The sequence below is a fragment of the Perca flavescens genome, chromosome 14 (assembly GCF_004354835.1).
Source record: "Perca flavescens isolate YP-PL-M2 chromosome 14, PFLA_1.0, whole genome shotgun sequence".
Lineage (NCBI taxonomy): Eukaryota > Metazoa > Chordata > Actinopteri > Perciformes > Percidae > Perca > Perca flavescens.
The window spans coordinates 32,342,702-32,368,921 of record NC_041344.1 but is presented as its reverse complement, the minus strand read 5'-3'; the positions used below and the strand labels follow the sequence as shown (position 1 = coordinate 32,368,921).

At 43.5% G+C, this 26,220-nt stretch overlaps 1 protein-coding gene across 1 annotated transcript; it reads right to left on the bottom strand.

The window, feature by feature from the left end:
- pdik1l (PDLIM1 interacting kinase 1 like) lies at positions 1 to 21,862 on the bottom strand. Its single transcript, XM_028597800.1, has 3 exons — positions 21,690 to 21,862; positions 15,590 to 15,885; positions 1 to 883 (listed from the first exon to the last, which is right to left on the bottom strand). The coding sequence occupies exons 2-3, from the start codon at positions 15,872 to 15,874 to the stop codon at positions 143 to 145; spliced, it is 1,026 nt and encodes a 341-aa protein (XP_028453601.1). The 5' UTR covers positions 15,875 to 15,885; positions 21,690 to 21,862; the 3' UTR covers positions 1 to 142.
- Between the last annotated feature and the right edge of the window lie 4,358 nt (positions 21,863 to 26,220).

Here is a 26,220-nt window from a genome sequence, read left to right as displayed (position 1 = left end):
ACAATGACTATTCTATTTATTGTTCCCTAGTTAAAAAAAAACAAAACAGGAATCCCGTTAAGTGATCTAGGTTAGCAGTAGCTGATGAAGAGGGGTACATTAGCTTGATCGGCTGAGTCTGTGCTGCCGTGTTGCTCGTCCATCACGTGTCCCAGTCCAGTTCTCTGCAGGCGATACGGACCAGTCTGAGCTCTAGTTCAAAGGCATCGGGCCGCTCCTGAGGGTTGGCCGACAGCATCTCCCTGATCAGCTGCTTCATGTGGCTGTTCATGCTCTTTTTCCTGGCAGGGATCAGCAGCTCCATCTTTGGGTTCTCCAGCAGGGCCTCGCCTAAGGGCACGATCTCCGAGCCCTGCTGCACGTAGCTCCCCAGCAGCTCCTTCTGGGTCTCCACGTCCACAAAGGTGATGCGCTCCACCATGGCCCAGATGATCACGCCCAGGGCGAAGATGTCCGCTTTAGCCGTGTAGTGGCCCTCCCAGACCTCCGGGGCCATGTAAAAGTCTGTGCCGCACGCCGTGGACAGGAAGCACTTGTTGACGCTGGCCGGCTCCTCCGAGCTAAGCCCCGAGGCCGAGCAGACCTTGCTTAGGCCGAAGTCGGCCACCTTGAGCGTGGGCTCGGACAGGCCGGCCGGCGTGCAGGCCTGGGAGATGAGGATGTTGTCGGGCTTGAGGTCGCGGTGGATGATCTGGTTGCGGTGCAGGAAGGCCAGCGCGCTGCCCAGCTGCAGCATGAAGCTGGTGTTGGTCTTGCGGCTGGGCTTGCGGGACAGCAGGTAGGCGTTCATGTCGCCGCCATCGCAGAAGTCCATGACGAACCACAGGTAGTAGGCACAGCACGGGTTGAACGTGATCTCGCCTTTCAGAGACGTCTCCACCAGCTGCAGCGGAGAAGCAGAAAATGGAAAATCTAAGTCAACACAAGACCACCAGCCGCTGCGTGCTGTACACATTGAGATGGGCTCCGATTTTTTTTGTGTCAATTGAGGCAAAAAATATTATTGGAAACAGTGTTACCATATTTGTCAAGCTTTCCTGAAAAAAATACAAAAAAAAAACAGCTAGAGCTGAAATATACACCATTTCACAGCTGAAAACAAACAAATGGCCCCAAATTAACTTCCTATTGCAATATGTGAATGACATCAACTAACGGAGTTAACAAGGGGCCAGGCTGTTGCCTAGCAATGGAATTCCATTGAAAAGGCCTATACACTATATGCTTAACTTAGAATTCATCAAACCTAACAAACACTGAACCGTATACTAGGGCTGAGGAGGACGGAGGGGCAAGCTAGCCTTGTTTAGTTTGACAATACTTTGAACGTCAACAAGAAGTGCCGTCACCCAACATAGCTAAGAGCACCTTTAATACTCAGTTTCAATAAGGTGTAAATCTCATCAGTAAGCCAATCAGCATGCTTCTACCAAGCTCTAATAATGCTGCCGATTGGCTGTCTAACGTTACACACACACACACACACACACACACACACAAAAAACTCTACGTTGCACAGAGACAGCTCACTCAGTAGGAGAATGTTGTAATTTCTTTTTGTTTTATAAAATTGGTATCCAAAAATGTATCGTTTAGGAACCGGTCTCTGGTGTCGGTTCCTGTATGGATTATTTTTTAACGATACCCAGCCCTAATAAGCATTACCTCAAACTCCAACAGACCGCAGAAAGCAGCAACAAACCGAACCAACAAGAGGATATGCGTTCGGTCTGTTCGAGCTTATAGGATTGATACAGTAGGAAACAGCTCTGCAGTGTGAGGAGGAGACAATGTCACTCATAACTAAACAAGCAACCTTGCTCTGGCTTTATATTCATAACATGCTGTCTCCAACCGTCCTATATTGACTTTTTTTTTTTTTTTTTTTTTTTTAAATCAAAGCAGCGGGAGAGGACTCATCTGTTATACCTGCTGGAAAAGTGAGTTCATTTAATCTCCCTTTTTGACAGCGGACCACAAACCTGTGAGGTTTCATCCATTTTACAATAAATTAAGATTAAATGGGATGTTTCTGGAATTTGATAGATTGGATTTCTTTTTTTCTTTCTTTTTTTTTATTAAAACAGAAAAGCTACAGGCTTGTTAAAGAAAAATATAGACTAAAACAGCTACATTTTCATTTGGAACATTTCAGTGTACTTGGAGCAGATGTTTTGTCATTTGGGAAATTTGAAGACGTTGAAATAATGCAAGAAGTTGAAGTGGCAGTTAGATTAAAAAGAAAAAAACTGAAAGGACAACTGAAATGTAAGCTTTAAAAGTAACTGAATTCTCGGTTGAAGAGTAAAGTGGCTTTCAGATAGTGAGCGGTCGCCACTGACCGCTATCCTGCCAAATGAAGTTGAAATATCAGTTCAAAAGTGAGGAGTAGGGCTGGGCACCCAACATCGATTCTTTTATGGTATCGAATGAAAAACTCCGATACTATGAGTATCGAAAAATAAGTTCTCTTTTGGTGCCAAATTTCGGTTCCAAAAGCCCGAGCTCCACACACACAGCTGACCAGAGATGTGTGTGTTAAAGGTTACCAACGGCCGCTGGGGCAGATGAACTCACGCTGGTCTCTTTTCTGTAAATAGGCTACAATTAAACCTTCGTGAGTAGAAAGTCAATACTTATCAATGCATCACCTGTGTAGACCGGCATAAACATGTAGAAAGCGATATTTCAATCTGCTCAGTCCACCGCGCTGTTTTACGCAAACACAGCTCTACTCTGCAAATAGCGAATTTTTACAAACGAGCTAAAACAAAAGCTGTCGGTTTGTAGTCCAACTGTTTCTTAGGTTGCCGGGAATCTGGAAATTTTGACAAATTCTTGTAAACCTCACTGCTGGCTGAACAAACCAAACCCTCCACTAGAGCGGACAATCTGGAGCTACTTAATATGCACATGAATGACGCGATAGTTATGTTCAGTGATGATGATGATGATGATTCTGGTTGTATTATTTTGCAACAACATCGTTTCATTGCAAATGAGGCATACATGACGAGAGCAAAGCCTGCTTATCAGTCCATTCATCATTAAAGCTGGGCTTTTGGCTTTTCCACGTCAACTTTTCCCTTCAGCGTCTTTGACAGTGACATGTTTACCTGACAACAGCCTCTCTTTCTGCAAGCATTTTCCACCAATCAGGACGCTGCATACTACAATAATGTTTCCATAATCACAGACTTTAACCATCACTCCTCAGAGAACTGCCTCCTAGTCTGAGATCTTTTTCTAGTTAAAGAGCCAGTTATCATTATGGAGTTTCCACACTAATACATGTTAAAAAATAGTAGCATTAATTTAGTAAGAAAGTGAAAATTTCAAACAAGAATAGGCGTATTAGGTATAAATTCATTTTATTTTCTTTATTTGAAAGTCTGACCGCCAGAGTGCTTAGAAAAATTCTGAAAAAAAATGTAGTTGATGATCCCTGCTGTAGACTCTGTCCAGTCAGAGACATATATTGTGTAATTGATGTTTTCAGTTCAATTAATTAAATCCAAGTAAATGGAACACTCACAAAATGTCACCAAAATCACTCGGTCCCCTTTAAATCTTTCAGAAAATGATGTAAGTGTATCGAAATATATCGAATCGTATCGTGAGCTGAATATCTTGGATGCTCATAAGTGTACCTGGTACCAGAGCACCCTAGGCCGAAGGTCAATGATCGATTTCATAATCGTTTCATCTGATCTGAGGCCGTATGTTTTGGACACTCGGGTGAAGAGAGGGGCAGAGCTGTCAACCGATCACCATCTGGTGGTGAGTTGGGTCAGGGGGTGGGGGAAGACTCTGGACAGACCTGGTAAGCCCAAACGTGTAGTGCGGTTAAATTGGGAACGTCTGGAGGAGGCCCCTGTCCGACAGACTTTCAACTCACACCTCCGGCGGAGCTTTTCGTGCATCCCTGTGGAGGCTGGGGGCATTGAACCCAAGTGGACAATGTTCAAAGTTTCCATTGCTGAAGCTGCGGCGAGGAGCTGTGGTCTTAGGTGCCTCAAGGGGCGGTAACCCACGAACACCGTGGTGGACACCGGTGGTCAGGAAAGCCGTCCGACTGAAGGAGTCTTTCCGGGATATGTTATCCCGGAGGACTCCGGAGGCAGATGCAGGGTACCGAAGGGCCCGAAGGGCTGCAGCCTCTGCCGTGAAAGAGGCAAAGCAGCGGGTGTGGGAGAAGTTTGGAGAAGACATGGAGAAGGACTTTCGGTCGGCACCAAAGTGCTTCTGGAAAACTGTTCGCCACCTCAGGAGGGGGGAAGGGGAACCATCCAAGCTGTGTACAGTAAGGATGGGACACTGTTGACCTCAACTGAGGAGGTAATAGGGCGGTGGAAGGAGCACTTTGAGGAACTCCTGAATCCGACTAATACGCCCTCTATGTTAGAGGCAGAGCTGGAGGATAACGGGGGATTGTCGTCGATTTCCCAGGCGGAAGTCACGGATGTAGTCAAACAACTCCACAGTGGCAAAGCCCCGGGGATTGATGAGATCCGTCCAGAAATGCTCAAGGCTCTGGGTGTGGAGGGGCTGTCCTGGTCGACACGCCTCTTCAACATTGCGTGGAAGTCTGGGACGGTGCCAAAGGAGTGGCAGACTGGGGTGGTGGTTCCCCTTTTCAAAAAAGGGGGACCAGAGGGTGTGTGCCAATTACAGGGGTATCACACTTCTCAGCCTCCCTGGTAAAGTCTACTCCAAGGTGCTGGAAAGGAGGGTTCAGCCGATAGTCGAACCTCAGGTTGAGGAGGAACAATGCGGATTCCGTCCTGGTTGTGGAACAACGGACCAGCTCTTCACTCTCGCAAGGATCCTGGAGGGAGCCTGGGAGTATGCCCAACCGGTCTACATGCGTTTTGTGGATTTGGAGAAGGCGTATGACCGGGTCCCCCGGGAGATACTGTGGGAGGTGCTGCGGGAGTATGGGGTGAGGGGGTCTCTACTCAGGGCCATCCAATCTCTGTATGACCAAAGTGAGAGCTGTGTCCGGGTTCTCGGTAGTAAGTCAGACTCGTTTCAGGTGAGGGTTGGCCTCCGCCAGGGCTGCGCTTTGTCACCAATCCTGTTTGTAATATTTATGGACAGGATATCGAGGCGTAATCGGGGTGGGGAGGGGTTGCAGTTCGGTGGGCTGGGGATCTCATCGCTGCTCTTTGCAGATGATGTGGTCCTGATGGCATCATCGGCCTGCGACCTTCAGCACTCACTGGATCGGTTCGCAACCGAGTGTGAAGCGGTTGGGATGAGGATCAGCACCTCCAAATCTGAGGCCATGGTTCTCAGCAGGAAACCGATGGAATGCCTTCTCCAGGTAGGGAATGAGTCCTTACCCCAAGTGAAGGAGTTCAAGTACCTTGGGGTTTTGTTCGCAGTGAGGGGACAATGGAGCGGGAGATTGGTCGGAGAATCGGGCGCAGCGGGTGCGGTATTGCATTCAATCTATCGCACCGCCAGACGAAAAAGAGAGCTGAGCCAGAAGGCAAAGCTCTCGATCTACCGGGTCAGTTTTCGTTCCTACCCTCACCTATGGTCATGAAGGCTGGGTCATGACCGAAAGAACGAGATCCAGGGTACAAGCGGCCGAAATGGGTTTCCTCAGGAGGGTGGCTGGCGTCTCCCTTAGAGATAGGGTGAGAAGCTCAGTCATCCGTGAGGAGCTCGGAGTAGAGCCGCTGCTCCTTTGCGTCGAAAGGAGCCAGTTGAGGTGGTTCGGGCATCTGGTAAGGATGCCCCCTGGGCGCCTCCCTAGGGAGGTGTTCCAGGCACGTCCAGCTGGGAGGAGGCCTCGGGGAAGACCCAGGACTAGGTGGAAGGATTACAGTGAGGGAAATAAGTATTTGACCCCTTGCTGATTTTGCATGTTTGCCCACTTACAAAGAATGCAAAAATCTACAATTGTAATCATATGTACATTCTAACAGTGAAAGACAGAATCCCAAAGAAAATTCCAGAAAATCACATCATATGAATTTATTAAAATTGATAACCATCTGATGAGGAAAAACAAGTATTTGACCCCCTGGACAAACAGCAAGTATTCTGGCTCCTACAAGCCAGTTAGTCTTTCTTTAAGACACAGCCCCAATCCGAACCAATTATCTACATCAAATACACCTGCCTCACCTCGTTACCTGTATAAAAAGACACCTGTCAACACCCAAACAACCAGCATCCAACATCACCACCATGGGCAAGACCAAAGAGCTTTCTACGGCCATCAGGGACAAGATTGTTGATCTGCACAAGGCTGGGATGGGCTACAAGAGAATCGGAAAGCAACTTGGAGAGAAAAAATCAACTGTCGGTGCAGTTATCAGGAAATGGAAGAAGCACCACACCACCGCCAACCTCCCTCGGTCTGGGCCTCCACACAAGATCTTGCCTCGTGGGGTGTCCCTGATCATGCGAACGGTGAGGAATCATCCCAAAACCACAAGGGGGGAACTGATGAATCAACTGAAGGCAGCTGGGACCACAGTTACAAAAGAAACGGTTGGTAACACACTACGCCGTCATGGATTGAAATCCTGCAGCGCACGCAAGGGTCCCCTGCTCAAGAAGAAACATGTACAGGCCCGCATGAAGTTCGCCATTCACCACCTGGACGACTCGAGAGGCCTGGAAGAAGTTGATGTGGTCAGATGAGACCAAAATAGAACTTTTTGGCCTCAACTCAACTCGTCGTGTTTGGAGGGCAAAGAACACCGAGTACAACCCAAAGAACACCATCCCCACCGTCAAGCATGGTGGTGGCAACATAATGCTTTGGGGGTGCTTTTCAGCCAAGGGGACGGGACAACTCCATCGTATTGAGGGGAGGATGGATGGGGCCATGTATCGTGGAATTCTGGACCGACATCTCCTTCCCTCAGTGAGAGAGCTGAAGATGGGTCGAGGATGGGTGTTTCAGCACCACAACGACCCTAAGCACACCGCCAAAGCAACAAAAGAGTGGCTGAAGAAGAAGCACATCAAGGTTCTGGAGTGGCCTAGCCAGTCTCCAGACCTGAATCCGATTGAAAATCTTTGGAGGGAGCTTAAAATTCGAGTTGCCAGGCGACAACCTCGGAACATGAATGATTTGGAGGCTGTCTGCAGGGAGGAGTGGGCCAACATCCCTGCCGAAATGTTTGTCCAGGGGGTCAAATACTTGTTTTTCCTCATCAGATGGTCAGCTAGTTGTTATTTCCTCATGTGTTCTACTGCATCGTTTTACAATGCCAAAGAGGTCTAAAGTGTGGCTACACTTTATAAAAGTGGATGCCGAGTCAGCAAAGTGTAACATATACGCTAAGTGTATTGCAACCAAAGGCGGCAATGCCACCAATTTAATGAAGCACTTGACCATGCACAAGATCAATATTAAGGCAGAAAGTTGCACGGTATTCGACTGTAAAAAGATGGAAAGATAACCTTTTTTAGCGAACAGAAGTTAAAGTAATTGTTTACGCTAACGCGAGTGGTTTGAATGTGTGGATGCAACTCTGCGTTGCGATGTAACGTTACCTAGGAGCTATAACATTATTCTTTGACCAGGCAACATCTTTGTTTTTCCAACATAACATTAAGGTTACACATTTTAGAGATACTTGACAGATAAGTGTAATTTCACTACTTAAACCGAATGCATCCCCATAACGTTGACTACCACTTTATGTATGTTAGCTAGTGCTGCTAGTCGGTTGCTGTAGCGTTAGCTCTGTCCATTTCCTCCTTCACATTAGCCTCTGCACCGGTCCACCCTGATGTTAGGAAAAGGAAGACAATACCAGAAAGTGTCAATCCCTTCACACTGGCAGCAAGAGGGAAAATGTCCAAGCAAAGACGAGATCAGTGTCATTTCTAATTAATTAAGGTGAAAAAAAAAAAAAAAAAAAAAAAAACTTTGTGTTTAATGTATTTTTATTGATGTTGAAATGGATTTTAAAACATATGGTATCGAAAAAAGTATTGTTAGGAACCGGCATCGAAACTGAGGTATCGAAATTGGCACCGGATCGAAAGATTTTGAACAATACCCAGCCCTAGTGAGGAGTAAGGGATCAATGCAGCTGAAATGTCAACTGAAGAGTAACCGACGAAGGCAGCCAAAGTTTGCAGTTGAAGACGAAGTGCCAAAGAAAGTTGAAGTGTGTATATAAAGTCTCACTTATGTACAGGGCACCCCCAGGTTAAATTTAAAAATTGTAGACCTTTTTAATGCCATTTAGAATTAATGTTAATACCAACTTAATGGACATACTGGCAAAAGTATGCACGATATCAGGGCTCCAGACTGCGACCAAATGGTCGCATTTTGCGACCAAAACTGAATTTTACATCCAGTCGTACATGTGCGACCAGTTAATTTGCCCCCTTTTTTTGTAACACATTAAATGTGGAAAACACACACACACACACACACACACACACACACTTTTGTTGAAGTCACGGAAATGCCGACAAAGTGGTTGCAAGTGTGGTTATCGCTGTTGAAAACTTCACGCAGACAGCGTTTGTTGCGATATGATATTAATGACGAGGTGAAAGTGGTCACGGTGCTGTTGATGTACACTTCCTGACCATCAGGCACAACTGTGGTTTATCTGCCCTGGGGACTGACTGACAGGCTGAGGCTGTAAGGCAAGGCAGCTTGATTTCTACAGCACCTTTCAGCAACAAGGCAATTCAAAGTGCTTTACATGAAACGGTAAAGAGTTAAAAACGGTCATGATGAAAATAAAAAAGAATATACAACTACAAGAATAAAAGAATAAAGAATACAAGTTACAGTGAGTAAGAAATGAATAATTAAACTCAAGGTTGTAAGAACGGGTTTGGGAAGAGAGGGAGTGGTTTTATTTTAGTGTATTAGCCTAAACAGTGCAGTTGAATTCATTGTAATTGTAGACTGGAGATGGTATATTTTTTTTATATTTGTACTGTCACAACAGCGATGGTGCTGTCAGTTTACCTTTTATGTTGCATCTTCAAAAGTGCACAACAAAATGTGAAACTAAATTTGAAACAGCACATTGTAATTTCCTTTATCAAAGTTTTTATTAGTAATACAGTGGAAATTAGTAGAAATGTGAATATTTGGTTAGCATGTTGATTTACGGTGTGTGCCCTTAAATTTTCTGATTGCGCCCCTAACATTTTCAGTTGGGGCCCAGTGTGCTCCTAGTGAAAAAAGTTAGTCTGGAGCCCTGCTAATGCAATATCAGAAAGGATTTTAGGCTATAAAAATTTACCAAGTTTACCAAGTACTTGAACTTAATACAACATTGTATTGTAGTAGGCTACTTAAAACAGATGCTTTCTGAAGAAACAATAGAGTTATTTAATCTTATGAAAGGACAATACAAATGTTAGACCTTTGTGAATGAAATTTAAGACTTTCTAAAGAAATGCAAGACTTTTAAGGCCTAATTTTTCAAATATTCTATTTAAGATTGTTAAAACTTTTAAGACCCAGCGGGTAGCCTGTATGCAGCCTGTGACGGAATGTTAAAAAATGAGTTCAAGTCGAACAGTTAGTTGAAGAGCAGAACGTGTTCAAGTGTCATTTAAGGCTGTCAAAAACAAACATTAAGTCTTTTGATGCAAACACAGGCAACACAAATGCTCTGAATGTGTGTAGTGGACTACTACGTGCTAGTGGAAGCCGTGCTGTAAACAAATGGCTGCAAATTGTTTGACCTGCCACTAGCCAAAGAATCCACTACCCAGAAAGAACAGATGCAAATTATCCCACAGTCGTGGCGGTCAGATAATTCTGCCCTATTATGATTTGTTCTTCTGTAAGCACGTACTGGAACATTACAGAGCAATAAAACAAGAGCTGGAATAAAAAGGTATTCTGGGACAGTGTCCAATGCTAGCGCTGCGCAAAAACAGAACGGTCCGACAATGGCCCTGCGTGTCGCTGAGACTATAATCAGGCAGTGACAGAGTGCCTGAGCGCCCACCGTCAGACAGCAGGGAGGCACTGCGACATGACAGGGTGCAGACAGGTTGACTAGGGAGGGGTGCCCCCACCCCCTCAACCTGATAATAGTCCCATGTGACAGTGGGGGTATGGAGGCGAGAGACCACACACATCCAACCAGAAACTTCCAGTTCTTGTTCTGAGGCCCATCAGCCACACACACACACACACACACACACACACACACACACACACAGGGTTCAACTATTTATTATTCCGAGTGACAATATTCGTGCTGATGTTTTCTGCCACCATAGTTGTAATCTCTGACACTAATAACTACAATATCAGTTTACACAACAAATAGCTGGCTTGCTGCTGATGACTCCCTATGCGTTACAGAAAAAAAAGAAATAAAATCACTGATCTATGTTTCTAATCGGTCTACATTGTCACATTCCTCTTCTAGCACTCTAGCATACGTCAGAGGATATCATGATACACTTTGTACATCAAAACAGGCTTCCAATTCAATACAAACAGTGTTAGCCACGCAAGGTTAGAATTAGGGCTGAAACGATTCTGCGAGTAACTCGAATAATTCGATTACTAAAAATCCTCGATGCAAAATTCTTTGCCTCAAAACTTCGTTTAATCAGTGTAACTGACGTTGTACGGCTCGCTCACAACGGGCTGACGCTGGACACAAGACTGATTACAGATTACAAAATGAAGGAAGATGGCAAAAATAGTGAGGGGGTTAAAAGAAGAGACCGGCAATAGAAAAGGACAGACAAGTTTGGGATCATTTTAAGCTACAAACATGCTGCTACATCATCTCTGTAGGAAACATCCAGTGTACTCCAGCATTCCTCGGAGCCAACCCGACACAAGGTAGGCTGACTAACGGCTGCTGCTCTCGTCCACCACACTGTTTTACACAACTAGCCTACAGCATGCTACTCTGCAAACAGCCATGTTTTACAAGCTAAAATGAAAGCTTCCGGTTTGTAAACTGTTTATTAGTTTGCTACTAATCTTGAAATTTTGACATTTCTGTAAACTTGTGCTTCCAGAGACAAACCAGCCCCTCCCCGCTGGAGCATTAACCTTATGGCTACTTAATATGCACATGAATGACGCCACCGGGCCATTCCGGTGATGTCTGCATTCTTTCTCCTCACTCAGCATTAGCCTTCTTAAAACGTGTCCCCCTGAACAGTGTAGTTGAATAGCCCTGCTGTAAGCTTTGTACCGTCACATTTTAGCCTGGCTGACACCAGACCCCCTCTCAGTTGTAACTGAGAGGGGTCTGGGTAAGGTTCAAACGGACACCGCTCAAATGCCTCTGGGCGCAATTGGACAGTCCTTCAACCAATCAGACCAACGATCAGGGTGACGTAGCAGCGACATCAACGGGTTGCTGCACTTCGGTGGCCGTCATGTTGAATGTAAACAAAAAGCTGCTCGCCGTCGCTGCGCTATCGTCATCGTGTAAAGCCCGCCTCAACGGTTGTGATTGGTGCCTCGATTTGGAAAAATTGGAAATGGGTTTGAATGGGCTCTTGGCCAGACGGACTTACAGAGCAAATCTTAAATTTGCCAGAAGTCCGTCAGGGTTTTCCCAGGCTAATCATTTCCCTGGGCTTAGTGAACAGCTCTTTTGCATATCCAGTGCAAAGAGCCAGAGGCAAGAAGGGCAAGGGGGCCAAAAAGATTTACATTTGGGCCACCAAAAATTTACTTTTGCCAACAGAATAAAGGGGCTTGGTGGCCCATGCGGCCTGTGCTTAAAAACATTAGCATCTATCCCTGTTATTGTATGCAATTTAAGAAATAAAAAAAAAAAAAAAAAAGGTTGCCTTTTCAAAAAAAGGAAACTTCTACATTTGCTATTGCTTTTATTATCCCATTACTCAATAGACCTTTTCACAGCAGACATGTTGACATGGCAGTAGGAAAAGCACAGGTGTATTCAAAACCATTCATGATGGCTGCATTCCACTTAGGAGAGGTCCTGGTAGTGTGCATGCTGACTCACTGAAATCTTACTGGGACACTTGATGGAACTGAGCCATCGTTAAGGTTATCAGTTTCAGCTGGGCTTTTTCCTACTATGACAAGTCAAAATGTCTGCTGTGAAAAGGGTCAATTAAATGATGAAATAATCGGTAGAATCATTTTCTATTACTAAAATTTGTTATAATCATTAATGAACAAACAAAATAACGAAAACTAGGTGAAAAAAAAAAAAAAAAAAAAAGTCATTAAGTGAAATAAAAATAAAAATGAGGCATTGCAAAAAACTAACTAAAACTGTATTTTCTGATTGTAAAACTAACTAAAATAAAATAGATTAAATGTCCTTAGTTTCCAACCATAGACCTGCAGTGTTTCCTTTAGGATTTTTTTTTAGCAGTGGGGGCAGGTCCATACCCAGGCTTAAATGAACTGACAACATAAGTTATACGACTTACAGTTCTCAAGGACGTACACACACACCATCTCAACTGGCTAGTTATCCTCATGTGTCCGCGCTATGCACTCTAACAATGCAGCCTTATTTCTGATACCGTGGGGGGCAGAAATGTTGCCGTGGGGGACCGCCACGGTCAAATCAACATAGAGGAAACACTGGACCTGTTTTACTATACATGTCTATGTTGTAGACATGTGTAAGGGTGCAACTAAGATTTTTCCCACGTCGCACCGGTGCACCTAACGTCCTCACATCCGCTGCCTCTCCACTAACGAAGCGATGTCGTTTATATCAATATGGTTTAACGTTGCGCTACATGACCCATTCCTTCTGGAAATGACGGGCCTGTGTTTGGATCTCTCCTCCATGAAGTCGTCCCCCCCCATTCACACACGGCTCCCTGCAACATGGAGAGACACAGCGCCGCCGGTCCAAACTGCTGACATTTGTCTACAGTTTTAATTGTTATTAGCACAGCTGTATATTGTTAAGTATGAGAGGGAAACCTGTATTGGTACCTAAGCTGTCCTCACTAAAGGTTGTTGCAGGCAACGTATTCTTCAGCTATACAGCTAGCTTAACATTATATTCTCCAGCATTATATCCTCCAACGAACAGGCAGGTTGTTGTGTTTGGCAGGATTTAATTAAGGACAATATCACTTATTTTGTAAAACTGCGAAAAAGAACACAAAAAAATAAATTATACATACATACATACATACATACATACATACAATTTATTTCAGATAACTTTCATTTACATGTGTTGCAGCTGTATATTTTCAATCTGGTAAAGGAAACCCTGTCTTTGCATTTTACTTTAATCACAATGTTTTATTAAAAGAGCTTGTGAAAAGTGGCTTTGACTTAAAACTGAACATTTAGCCCACTTAAACACATAAATAAATACAGAGCTATATATTGTGTATCACCATTAAGCGTTAACGGCAACGCGAGGAAAAAATTGGGTGCACCTAATTTTTGTGCTGGTGCACCTAAATAAAAAAAGTTAGGCGCATCAGTGCAACTAAGACAAAAAATTTGTCTGGAGCCCTGTAGTCCATGCCCCTCGCCTGGCATCGGGGCGGTACCGAAAGTCGGCTGGCTGATTACAGAGTACGGAGTGTGGACTGGTGACTGAGAGGTGCCAGTTCACCTCCTGGCCACTGCCAAACCCGAAGTGCTCAGGACGCTGTGGTGACCCATCATTCTGACATCTCTCCACATTGATGCATGTACCTGTGTGTGTGTTCATCAAGAAAAATAACAGACTGAAAAAATGAATTTCCCCAAGTACATTGTTATGGTTTTATTTTGGATGCTTGGACACACTTATCTAGTGTCCAAACCTGGCATTTCTACTAACTGTAATTCCCCAGTACTTGACAGTGTGGTTAGTCCTCCCTGACTATTACGGAGCAAAAACTGCTCTCTATACTTTACTACTGTGTCCATCAAAAAGTAATGAAACCCTGCAAAGACACAGACGCTTAAAGGCTGGTAGAGTGCCCAGTGATGAATTCATAAGCAATGTGTTATTAGAGCAAATCAGATTAAATAAGATAAAAAGCTAATCAATTTTGGGGTGGCTGGTTAGCACCATGTTTACCCAACCAGTAGATAGTAATAGTCAGACTACAACACAAATTAATTTGTATTAGGTGTTTCAAATACAAAATTGAACAGAGATTTTTTTTCCACTCAGCATCTAAAATACTTTTTGTGGTGTCAATTTGCCAAAATGTGAACAAATGTAGGATGAAAAACACAGTTCAAGTTGTAGCACACCACTTACTCATTGACATTCCTTTTGTTTACATCCCCAAAAGCCCCAAAATTATGGGAATTGCAATTCAAACACTTAGAGCATCATTATGCCTCAAATCAAACCTTTTCAGGTGTTACACTAATCACTCCGCCCAAGTAGCAGTGCTTGGCCTTCTGAGAATATAGTCCCCAGTATGTATACGGTTAGGAGATGGCTGTGTCTCATGTGACCTTGTTATTTGTACACACTGTGACTATACAAATCACAACATGTAAATAGGAAAATATTGGCGTTATTTTGTCACTCATTGGGACCAGTAGGCTAAATGGAGCCGGTTACCTCCAGGATCTGTGCTAAGCTAGGCTAGCGGTGGGTGCGGCAGACAGGACACGCACGGAGATAAAATGGGTATGTATGAACATGTCTAACTCTGGGGGATACGGTGAATAAGACAAAGTCCCAATAAGTCGCCGTTTTCCTTTAAAGATTTTCAGTTTCACTGTAAAGGCATATCGGTTTCAAATATGGGTTGTCAGTTTCATTAACTACTAATAATCTGTATCGGCCTTGAGAGAAAAAAAAAAGAAAAAAAAACAGTATCGGTCGATCCCTATGTGAACGTTGTCACCGCAATTCACTGGAAATCCAAAATACTTCCACATACTTCAGTGAAAGAGGAGCAGGCGCAAGTTCTGTCGATAAGTCTCCTGCATCTGCAGTTGCCGTGCTATCTTTGACTGGCTCTAGCTAAGTAACAGGAGGTCGACTGACTCGCAGCACTTCAACACGTGTTTTTTTCCACTCGACAAGCTGACTGGACGTGACATGGGGACGTGGCAGTAGCAACGATTCCATTTTCTGATTCGATATTCAAGATTGTGACTTAATTTTGATCAATTTAAAAACATAAACATGACACCCTTAGTAAAGAAAAGCGATATTTCAATCTCTGTCTGCAGTCTTTCATCCCCACATCTATGTTTTACATAAGCACAGCACGCTAGCTTGCCGCTTTAGAGGCAGGTCTGGCAATGCGAGACTACAAACAAGCTAAAACAAAAATGTGGCAAATTCTTGTAGACTTAGCTGCTGGTTGAGACAACAATTCACAGTCAAAGTCATAATGAATCCTCTTCCCTGGAAGTCTTACTCTGAAGCAGCTGCAGGAAATGTTGAGTATATACACCTCATCAGCACAGTAACTTTGTAAAACAAGATCTGTTCTGTAGTTGTACCGCTCAAAGTGAAGTAAACACATCAAACATGTCTGGCTTCATAAATGAAGTAATCAAGACCCACTTACAGCTTGAATGCTGGGTGGCAGCAACAACATTGTTTTAATGCCTGTGTGTACCATCTTTTCTGTTGGACATGAATGCATCCCCCCCCACCCCCTCAAAACCCTGTCCCCTCACCTCCAGGTAGAGCGGGGAGCTGGAGCCGTGGTTCATCCTCTGGGCCAGCTGGTCCCGCTGCAGGATACACTCCTCCAGGTGGATGACGTTTGGGTGCTGGCTTTGGATGCTGCTGAGGGCCCAGAACTCCCGCAGTGCCAGCTCCACATTCTCTGGAGAGTGGCAGCGGATCTTCTTCACCGCCACGCGGGCCCCTGTGCGCTTCACCACTGCCTCATAGACCACACCGTAACTGCCACGCCCCACCTCCTGGATCAGCTCGTACTTCGGTTGGCTGCTTACCATCCTAGTCCTCACTGTGGACAAGGTACATGGGATTATTTAAGGCTGCACAATATCTCCATTTCTTTTTTTATACGGTCATCGCAAAATCAACTGCCGCTATAAAACGCAGCGCGAAAGGCTGCAACATATCGAGAAAGACACTCTTGTTAGTTCTAAGAAAACATCAGCAGAAAAGTGTACTTTAAAATGTAAAGGTCATTCTTTCTTAAGTGGTGCGTTTTATATTCAGTTCAATAAAAGTATGTTGGAAATGATTTCTTTTCATTCAACAAGAAATTTGTTGCATTTTAGCAGAATACTGAAAGCAGCAGAAATGCAGAACTGAGAACACTTGAATATCTGGATATTTATCGCAAGTAATATGGTTATCGTGACATTCAACAATGTTATCGGATATTTTCCTCATATCGTGCAGCCCTAGTTAGTTTTTTCGATCCAGTCTAGTTCTGTGTAGTTTACTTTCTATGGAAATATTATTCTGTATAACTGGTTGATTCAGACTTCTCCGTGAACCATCACCTTATCGTGATGGAGAGGTTTGTGCGTCTCTGTGAACCTGAGGGCTGTGTTGTCTGGAGCTTTGTGCTCCTGGTAGGGTCTCCCAAGGCAAAGTGGTCTCGGGTGAGGGGCCAGACAAAGAATGGTTCAAAAACCCTATGGAAAAACAAGGTAGAGATGGAGTGACCCTACCCGGAGGAAGCCCGGGGCCCCCGTCTGGAGCCAGGCCCAGACGGCGGGCTCGTCGGCGAGCGCCTGGTGGCCGGGTTTGCCACGGAGCCCGGCCGGGCACAGAGCGAACAAGCTACGTGGCTCCCATCTCTCCAGCCCATGGGCCCACCACCTGTGGGAGGAACAGGTCAATGATCGATTTTATAATCGTTTCATCTGATCTGAGGCCGTATGTTTTGGACACTCGGGTGAAGAGAGGGGCAGAGCTGTCAACCGATCACCATCTGGTGGTGAGTTGGGTCAGGGGGTGGGGGAAGACTCTGGACAGACCTGGTAAGCCCAAACGTGTAGTGCGGGTAAATTGGGAACGTCTGGAGGAGGCCCCTGTCCAACAGACTTTCAACTCACACCTCCGGCGGAGCTTTTCGTGCATCCCTGTGGAGGCTGGGGCATTGAACTCGAGTGGACAATGTTCAAAGTTTTCATTGCTGAAGCTGCGGCGAGGAGCTGTGGTCTTAGGTGCCTCAAGGGGCGGTAACCCACGAACACCGTGGTGGACAACGGTGGTCAGGGAAGCCGTCCGACTGAAGGAGTCTTTCCGGGATATTTTATCCCAGAGGACTCCGGAGGCAGTTGCAGGGTACCGAAGGTACCGAAGGGCTGCAGCCTCTGCCGTGAAAGAGGCAAAGCAGCGGGTGTGGGAGAAATTTGGAGAAGGACTTTCGGTCTGCACCAAAGTGCTTCTGGAAAACTGTTCGCCACCTCAGGAGGGGGAAGCGGGGAACCATCCAAGCTGTGTACAGTAAGGATGAGACACTGTTGACCTCAACTGAGGAGGTAATAGGGCGGTGGAAGGATCACTTTGAGGACTAGGTGGAGGGATTATATCTCCAACCTGGCCTGGGAACGCCTCGGGATCCCCCAGTCGGAGCTGGTTAATGTTGCTCGGGAAAGGGAAGTTTGGGGTCCCCTGCTGGAGCTGCTCCCCCCGCGACCCGACACCGGATAAGCGGACGAAGATGGATGGATGGATGGATGGATGGTTGATTCAGGAAGACTCAGGACTTATCAAGTCCTAAGTCATGCCGGCACCCCTGTGAGGCTGTAATGCTCATTAAACACCAGAAAACTCAGTAAAGACAAACTTTTTTTTTTCTTTTCACATTTCATTATTATTAGATCCTTGACACTAGTGGTTGCAAAACATGTAAAGTTTGGCCAACACCAGAGGAAAGGTTATGGTGTTATCTAAACCAAATGTTTGACCCTTGTTTTAGTGGCCTTTTTGGGACATCTCAGGCTCAGCAATGTGTTTCTTCAGTCGCAACTGTACAGGCTCAGCTGTTTGAATCCTGAAAATACATCCTGTAAATGCCGATGCTAATTGTTCCCACGCCCAATTTTAGCCTAACTTTGGAGCGCTATTTACCTCCCTTCCCGTCTAGTTACAAACAGACTAGATGGATAGAATCCAAATATCTCAACCCTTGTTTTAAAACATCTTAAAGACAGTAGTGTCAGCTGAGATTGCCAGTGGTCCCGCTTGTCTCTTACCCTACAGTCACATTAGCTACAAGAGACAGAGACAAAGCGACAGGCTGCCATTCATTTTCAACGGGAGTGGCCACTTGCCAGCGACGAGCTCGCTGCTGCCACGAGCAAGGCGGGGCCGAAATAGACAAGAAGTCTATTTTATGCAAATGCTGAGCGATGCGACAAAGCGACAGCCAATCGGAGTGAAGGTAGCGTGACGCATGTACATTGGTTGCTCGAGTCGAAAATCATTCAAGATGGCATTTCTGTATATATCGGATATGTTTGGCATTTTATCTCATATTTTGTTACTTCTATCGAGGAATAACTACTTTTAAATCCAAAAACATTGTTCTTGTGACTTAATAGGGGTGTGACGAGACGCTTACTCCACGAGACGAGACACATCACGAGATTGGGTTCACGAGAACGAGACGAGATTTCTCGTCGAGGTGAAAAGTTGTCTCGTGAGGCGATGTGATGTCAGCGTGATGGAGCGTGAAATTACTATTGAAGATCCCCCTGCCACTTGTAAATCATTTGTGTGGCAACATTTTGGTTTTCCTGCGGAAATAATAAACGGCGAAAGAACTATTACTCGCGGGTGCAGTAGTACGGCATTTTTTCTTACAATGTTTACATATTGTGTTCGTCTTGTCTGTCACTCTTTCGCCGTTTATTATTTCTGCAGGAAAACCAAAATGTTGCCACACAAATGATTTAAAAGTGGCAGGGGGATCTTCAATAGTAATTTCACGCTCCATCACGCTGACATCACATCGCCTCACGAGACAACTTTTCACCTCGACGAGAAATCTCGTCACGTTTTAATCTCGCGAGATCTCGTCACACCCCTATGACTTAACAATACCTCTGAAGTGACTTAAGACGTGCTTGAAGGTAGCACCGGAGAATTTCTGTTTACTGTTGCCAAGCAACCACGAGTAGGCTAGGCACGCCCAGGAGCGCCCACAAGCGAGTGCGTGTCGCTCTCTTTTGTAGCTAATGTGACTGTAGGGTTTAAAAAAAAAAAAAAAATAATTGAGATTTTGTGTATCTGATGTTTCAAATGTAAAACCCAGCTCTAGTTTTCGGTATATTGTGGTTTGCTCATCGTGACTTCCCAGAAGACACATACAGGCTGGGGGGATATTACATACAAATAGTATTAAACCTGTGTAAGTGTGCTTGAGAGCAGCATGGTGAGCCATAACTCCAGCTTGAGCCTGGACAAAGAAAATGCTTTCTTAAGTTCAGCCACAGATAGTATGAGGTTTCAGCAGTTTTGGTAAGCCTGATCAAGTGTTTATCTTGTAGGGTTGAAGTTTCGAAGCTTCATTCATAATGTTGCCATTCAAAATCTAAAATCAACATTTGAAAGCTGCGCAGCATCCTTTTATTTTCAGGGCTCCAGACAAACTGTCGCCCCTAACTAAAAACTGTTGTTAGGGGCACAGGCTGTAAAACTGACCTGCAACACAATTTTTCACATATTCCCCATTTTAAACTTTTGACTCATAAATGCTTTGGAGATAAATACAGAAACTACAATGTGCCGTTTTATTTTTGTTCATGCACATTTTAATTGAATGGTGCTTAACAAATGCACATTCAGAAGTGTAAACAAAGTATCATCACCATCATCATCAATGTAGGCCTACCATATTATTGCTTCTGCCTCAAACAAGCTCTCCCTCCCTCCTCTGTCTTTTTACTCTTTAACACTGAAATAACAATCCTATCAAAGGTGATTTACTTCCATGGAAAGGGAAGTATTTAACTAACAATCACCCAGTGAGGGAAATACCATAGACTGTTAAAGAAATGGACACAGCGACGCCGTAGACTTCCACGGAGACCAGTGAAGTCAATTAGAAGCACTTTTCCGGTGCTGGCTGAGCGTTACTGAGCAGCCTCAAACTGAGCTTGACGACATAGATGTGACGTGAGCAACGTGTCTGAAAGTTGTAAGTCTTCTGATAGCTGTGCCAAGAGAAATCTCAATCATTCCCAATCTTACAGAGACAGAGAGCGTGAGTAGGAACTGTCCATTAGCGTAGGAGCAGGAGCAACTGAAAGTAGCATTGATGTAAAAATACAGGTAATTAATTAAGTGATATACAGCAGTATCCTCTTGTCTGAGACCGAGACAACACCGAGTAAAAATGCGGCCGATTTTGTGACGAGACCGAATACAACAGCACTGCCGAGGTCTATCAACACAGCGTGGCCAACCGGAAGAAGTGGTCACTGTTGAGCTCTATTGTAGTTAGTTCCATAATCATGATCCACCTGCCAGAGCAGAAAAATACCACTAGGACTGCAACTAGTTACTTTTATAAATCAGGTATTATATTAAGTTTTCTAGGCGTCTTCAAATTAGGTCTGATTATGTTCATAGTCAATTAACCTGATTAGTTTAATGATAAATCAATTCGTCATTTAGTGCAAGGTGACACATTTAAATTGCTTGTTTTTTGTCCAACCAATAGACATTTTTTTCAATGATCTAATACAGAGAAAAAGCAGCACATTTTCCCATGTGACAAGCAGGAAACTGAATTTGACCTAGGCTTTATAAATGCCTTATTAATTGATTAATGGACTGATTGTGTCATCATAAAATTACGGAATTTGTTCTACACCAACATACTATTAAAAGTTGTTTATTTAAAGTTTCAGTAAACAGTTAGAACATTAATAACAACACCATTTGAGTGTTGGTTTGGCCAATTTAATAATGTATGTCATGTACACGTGACATACACACGACATAAGCCTATAGTGAATACATTAATGAAGAGTGGGTCGATTTTTTTTCTCAGACAACCTAGTAGGTTACTTTATTCAAACCACTGGAAGTATTGTGTTAAATACGAATCTATAAGCATTAGCAAAACATGTGTTTGTGTAATAACTGGCGCAAAACTTCAGTTAGTACTGCAACAAACTGCCATACTCGAAACGACTGGACAACCAGTCAGTCAGCACCTGCCTGTACATGGCTATTCATAAAAATCATAAAACTTAACTTGAATGTAAATATACTTGAGACTGGTCACTTTGGTTATGAGAAACCTCTCCAAAAATAAAGCCGGAACCGAAAAGCTGACTCCTTGACAGAAAGATAGGATAGCCACATGCTAACGAGCTAATTAGACATCCACTTGGCTGATTGGCTAACAGGCACAGCTATGTGGCCTGGCCCCCGTCAGCTAACGATGTTGTTGGTTAGCTAACGTTAGCTAATCACGTTAACACCCGATAACAAAGAGTCCAGCACTCGCCAGGACATTCGACACACATAAGCTAGATGCAGACATACAATTCAAACCTAAAATAAGTCCCCTTATCTTAAATTGTAGAAACGTTGGGGCACGGAGAAGGCATGCATGATAAGCACTGGGTTTTGACAGTTTATTGTCCAGTGTGTGTGTGCGTGCCTGTGTGCGTGTGTGTGTATGTGTGAGTGCCATCAAGAATTCAACCAGATTTCTCAAAAAAAAACACCTGCGAGCCAAGTCGACCAGAAGCCACAGCAGACAAGACAATAGTCTAAATGCAGAAGAGGCCGCAGTTGTTGAGCTGCAAATTGTCATCTTTTCAGTCTTACCTTTGACTCGTTTCTCAGGGGTTCATTTGTTGTCTTCCTCACTCTCCCTGGCAGCCATTACCGCCGCACACGTTCTGCTCACACAGTCAAACCAAGGAGGCTTTTCAAACACTGGACGTGAGAGCGTGCAGCTGCTGTGCAGAGCAGCGCAGAGGTGGACGGAATGAGGCCACTTCCGGCTACACATTTCAAAATAAACTCCCGTTTGAAGGAACGATGGCCCTGATATAAATTAACATATGAAACCCACCGTGACCATCACAACTCTCCAATTATAATATAAAGGAATTACACTATTTTTTTTTTTTTTTTTAATGCAGTCTCATTTTCTTAATAAAATACACGTAGGCAAAAACATGATCATGTATGTATTATATATACAGTGAGGAAAATAAGTATTTGAACACCCTGCTATTTTGCAAGTTCTCCCACTTGGAAATCATGGAGGGGTCTGAAATTGTCATCGTAGGTGCATGTCCACTGTGAGAGACATAATCTAAAAAAAAAAATCCAGAAATCACAATATATGATTTTGTAACTATTTATTTGTATGATACAGCTGCAAATAAGTATTTGAACACCTGTCTATCAGCTAGAATTCTGACCCTCAAAGACCTGTTAGTCTGCCTTTAAAATGTCCACCGCCACTCCATTTATTATCCTAAATTAGATGCACCTGTTTGAGGTCGTTAGCTGCATAAAGACACCTGTCCACCCCATACAATCAGTAAGAATCCAACTACTAACATGGCCAAGACCAAAGAGCTGTCCAAAGACACTAGAGACAAAATTGTACACCTCCACAAGGCTGGAAAGGGCTACGGGGAAATTGCCAAGCAGCTTGGTGAAAAAAGGTCCACTGTTTGAGCAATCGTTAGAAAATGGAAGAAGCTAAACATGACTGTCAATCTCCCTCGGACTGGGGCTCCATGCAAGATTTCACCTCGTGGGGTCTCAATGATCCTAAGAAAGGTGAGAAATCAGCCCAGAACTACACGGGAGGAGCTGGTCAATGACCTGAAAAGAGCTGGGACCACCGTTTCCAAGGTTACTGTTGGTAATACACTAAGACGTCATGGTTTGAAATCATGCATGGCACGGAAGGTTCCCCTGCTTAAACCAGCACATGTCAAGGCCCGTCTTAAGTTTGCCAATGACCATTTGGATGATCCAGAGGAGTCATGGGAGAAAGTCATGCGGTCAGATGAGACCGAAATAGAACTTTTTGGTCATAATTCCCCTAACCGTGTTTGGAGGAAGAAGAATAAGTACCATCCCAAGAACACCATCCCTACTGTGAAGCATGGGGGTGGTAGCATCATGCTTTGGGGGTGTTTTTCTGCACATGGGACAGGGCGACTGCACTGTATTAAGGAGAGGATGACCGGGGCCATGTATTGCGAGATTTTGGGGAACAACCTCCTTCCCTCAGTTAGAGCATTGAAGAAGGGTCGAGGCTGGGTCTTCCAACATGACAATGACCCAAAGCACACAGCCAGGATAACCAAGGAGTGGCTCTGTAAGAAGCATATCAAGGTTCTGGCGTGGCCTAGCCAGTCTCCAGACCTAAACCCAATAGAGAATAGAGAATCTTTGGAGGGAGCTCAAACTCCGTGTTTCTCAGCCACAGCCCAGAAACCTGACTGATCTAGAGAAGATCTGTGTGGAGGAGTGGCCCAAAATCCCTCCTGCAGTGTGTGCAAACCTGGTGGAAAACTACAGGAAACGTTTGTCCTCTGTAATTGCAAACAAAGGCTACTGTACCAAATATTAACATTGATTTTCTCAGGTGTTCAAATACTTATTTGCAGCTGTATCATACAAATAAATAGTTAAAAAATCATATATTGTGATTTCTGGATTTTTTTTTTTTTAGATTATGTCTCTCACAGTGGACATGCACCTACGATGACAATTTCAGACCCCTCCATGATTTCTAAGTGGGAGAACTTGCAAAATAGCAGGGTGTTCAAATACTTATTTTCCTCACTGTATAATAGTTTCAGGTAATATAACTGCAAAAGTTATTAAAAACAGAATCCTGTTCATTATATTGCATGTTTATGACAAATTCTATTAACACTAAACATATTTTTTACTTTTTGCCTATTACATTTCCATATCTAAAATTTGATAATTTTATTGAGTAGCTTTTTCCCAAAGGTGACACATTCATACACTATATTTTGAAGGGAAATAACAGCACTTCCGGACATCCTAGGTTAAAATCTAACTTTATGAAGTTCCCATGTGTTTTACAATGTAGCCAGTCAATATGAGGATGCCCTCTGCCCTCCCTATCAAACTGTTACTAACAGGGGGTGGACACAATCACGTGAACACCTGCACACATCTTTGCATGTCATTCTTCCTGAAACTTATAATTTGACATTTTTGTTGAGATAGTGACACAGCGTGATATATGGTAGGTCCAATAAAATAAACCTGCATCGTTTTCCTTCTCTGGTGTTTTAAGGATGAAACCATCGGGCAGTTTTCCGAGTTATATTGTGCCTTGAGAAGTTACATTTTTTATCATTAGATATACAAGATGTTTATTCCTTCCTACTGATGTTTCAATCAAAGCAAGGCTAGAAAGCTGTCTTGTCTATTTGCCACAGTTTGAATGATTCTTGGTTGGTAACCTATCGACCACACAACATTTCAGTGTTTATTTTTTTTATTTTAATGCAAATCTTATTTTTAATCCAAACAAGTTATTGAAGGATGCCATCTAATATAATATTTCAATTCCACAATCCCAATTAAACTGATGTTTAGATTGATTGTGAGAGTTCATTGTCACCAAAAACTGAAAAATAACTCCAGGTCCATTTACAACAGGAGTGTCAAACATACGGCCCATGGGCCAGAAACGTCCCTCAAAAGGGTCCAGTCAGGCCCACTGGATGACTTTGCAAGGTGTGAAAATTGCAGAGAAGTCATTTATTCCAATTTCAAATTTAACACTTTAATCTCAGAAAATATCAGAGTTCTTACTATGTTTAGAGTTTTTTCTCAGAATATTACCCCTCTCTCCTGGGTCCGTGACATTATTTTTTTCTTCCTACAACGGTTTAAGAACGCTGTCGTAGCAGAAGTAACTTACGTTTGCCAACATCAAGCTGACAAGAAAATACCATTTCAAATCTTTCTGGAGAGGATCCCTGGTCTGGCCCACTTGAGATCAAATTAGGGGTATGTGGCCCATGAACTAAAATGAGTTTGACACCCCTGATTTACAAGCTTTTTCTCAGATCTATTAACCCTATCTTGTGGTCTTCATGGAGATAACTTGGTTTCATACTTGGCGACAACCTTCCTGTCTCAATGACAACTTAGCAAACTCCATCCACTGAGGAAGATGACTAAAATGTGTCTGAGAACTTTTCACAATTTAGACTATATTATAATCTGTTATTATTAGAAATCAGACTTGTTTCAGTTATCCAACTCTGGTATGCATGGCACAGAAATCTGATTGATTAAAGAATTTGTCATAGAACTGATCAATACAATATTAGACTATGGCGAAGGTTTGACAGGCATTGGCATAACATGTAGATACAAGAAACTGGTAAATGAAACACAAATCTTGTTAGAGCTTTAATTTTTCATTGCATTGCAGCACAATATAGTTCAGTTGCAGGCTGAAAAAGTGGCGGATGATCCACATTCAAAGACAAACTTAATCATTGAGTTTAATAATAAGGCTACAGTACGTGTTCAGCAACAACCCTGAGTACTGAGTAAAGGTGAAACCTTTACCCAAAGTTAACATAACCATGCATGAACATTCTTTGTATGCAGTTATGGTGAGGGACTCTGGTATTGGAGTGGAGTTTCCAGAAAGACAAAAAACATGGTGGGTGTGTCTGCTCTGGTAAGCAAAGATATGGGTGTTCATTTGAAGAATGCAAGTGAAAATCGTATTTGGGTATTTATCAGTGATTGCATGTCTCTCTATTTCCTGGAATAAAGGCTAAGACGTCATTCAAAAGCACCACTTTGGCTTAAAGTTCAGGATCTTTTGTGATATATATTGGCAGCAACAACAGACATAAAGATACCAGACAAATTGCAGAATATGCTCTACGAGGTAGCACACATCACATTCAAAGAAGATGTAAAAAGACAAAGTAATAAATACTTGGGCAGACCACTCAATAAACAAAACCAAAAAGAAAAAGTACAATACATACAAAACTATTTTTTGGACATGCTGTTCTCAAGCTGTCCAAAATCACACCTGAGGTAGACTTGTATAGATTTTTTGACAAGACAAGTTCTGTCTTGGTCACACATGAGAAGCAATACAAACTACAAGCAACGACAAACCACAAAACAGAGTATTAGACATGGTAGATTGGACCCCATACTGCCGCCTAGTGAACATTATGGCAAACCCAAGCACATATTATAGGCATAATGATCTTTAATAATGATCATTACTGATGCTTTTAAACATCCTTTGTGCTGTGTAAACATTGGGCTTGGGCGTTTAGTCCCCTTTTGCATGAAAAAAAAGCTA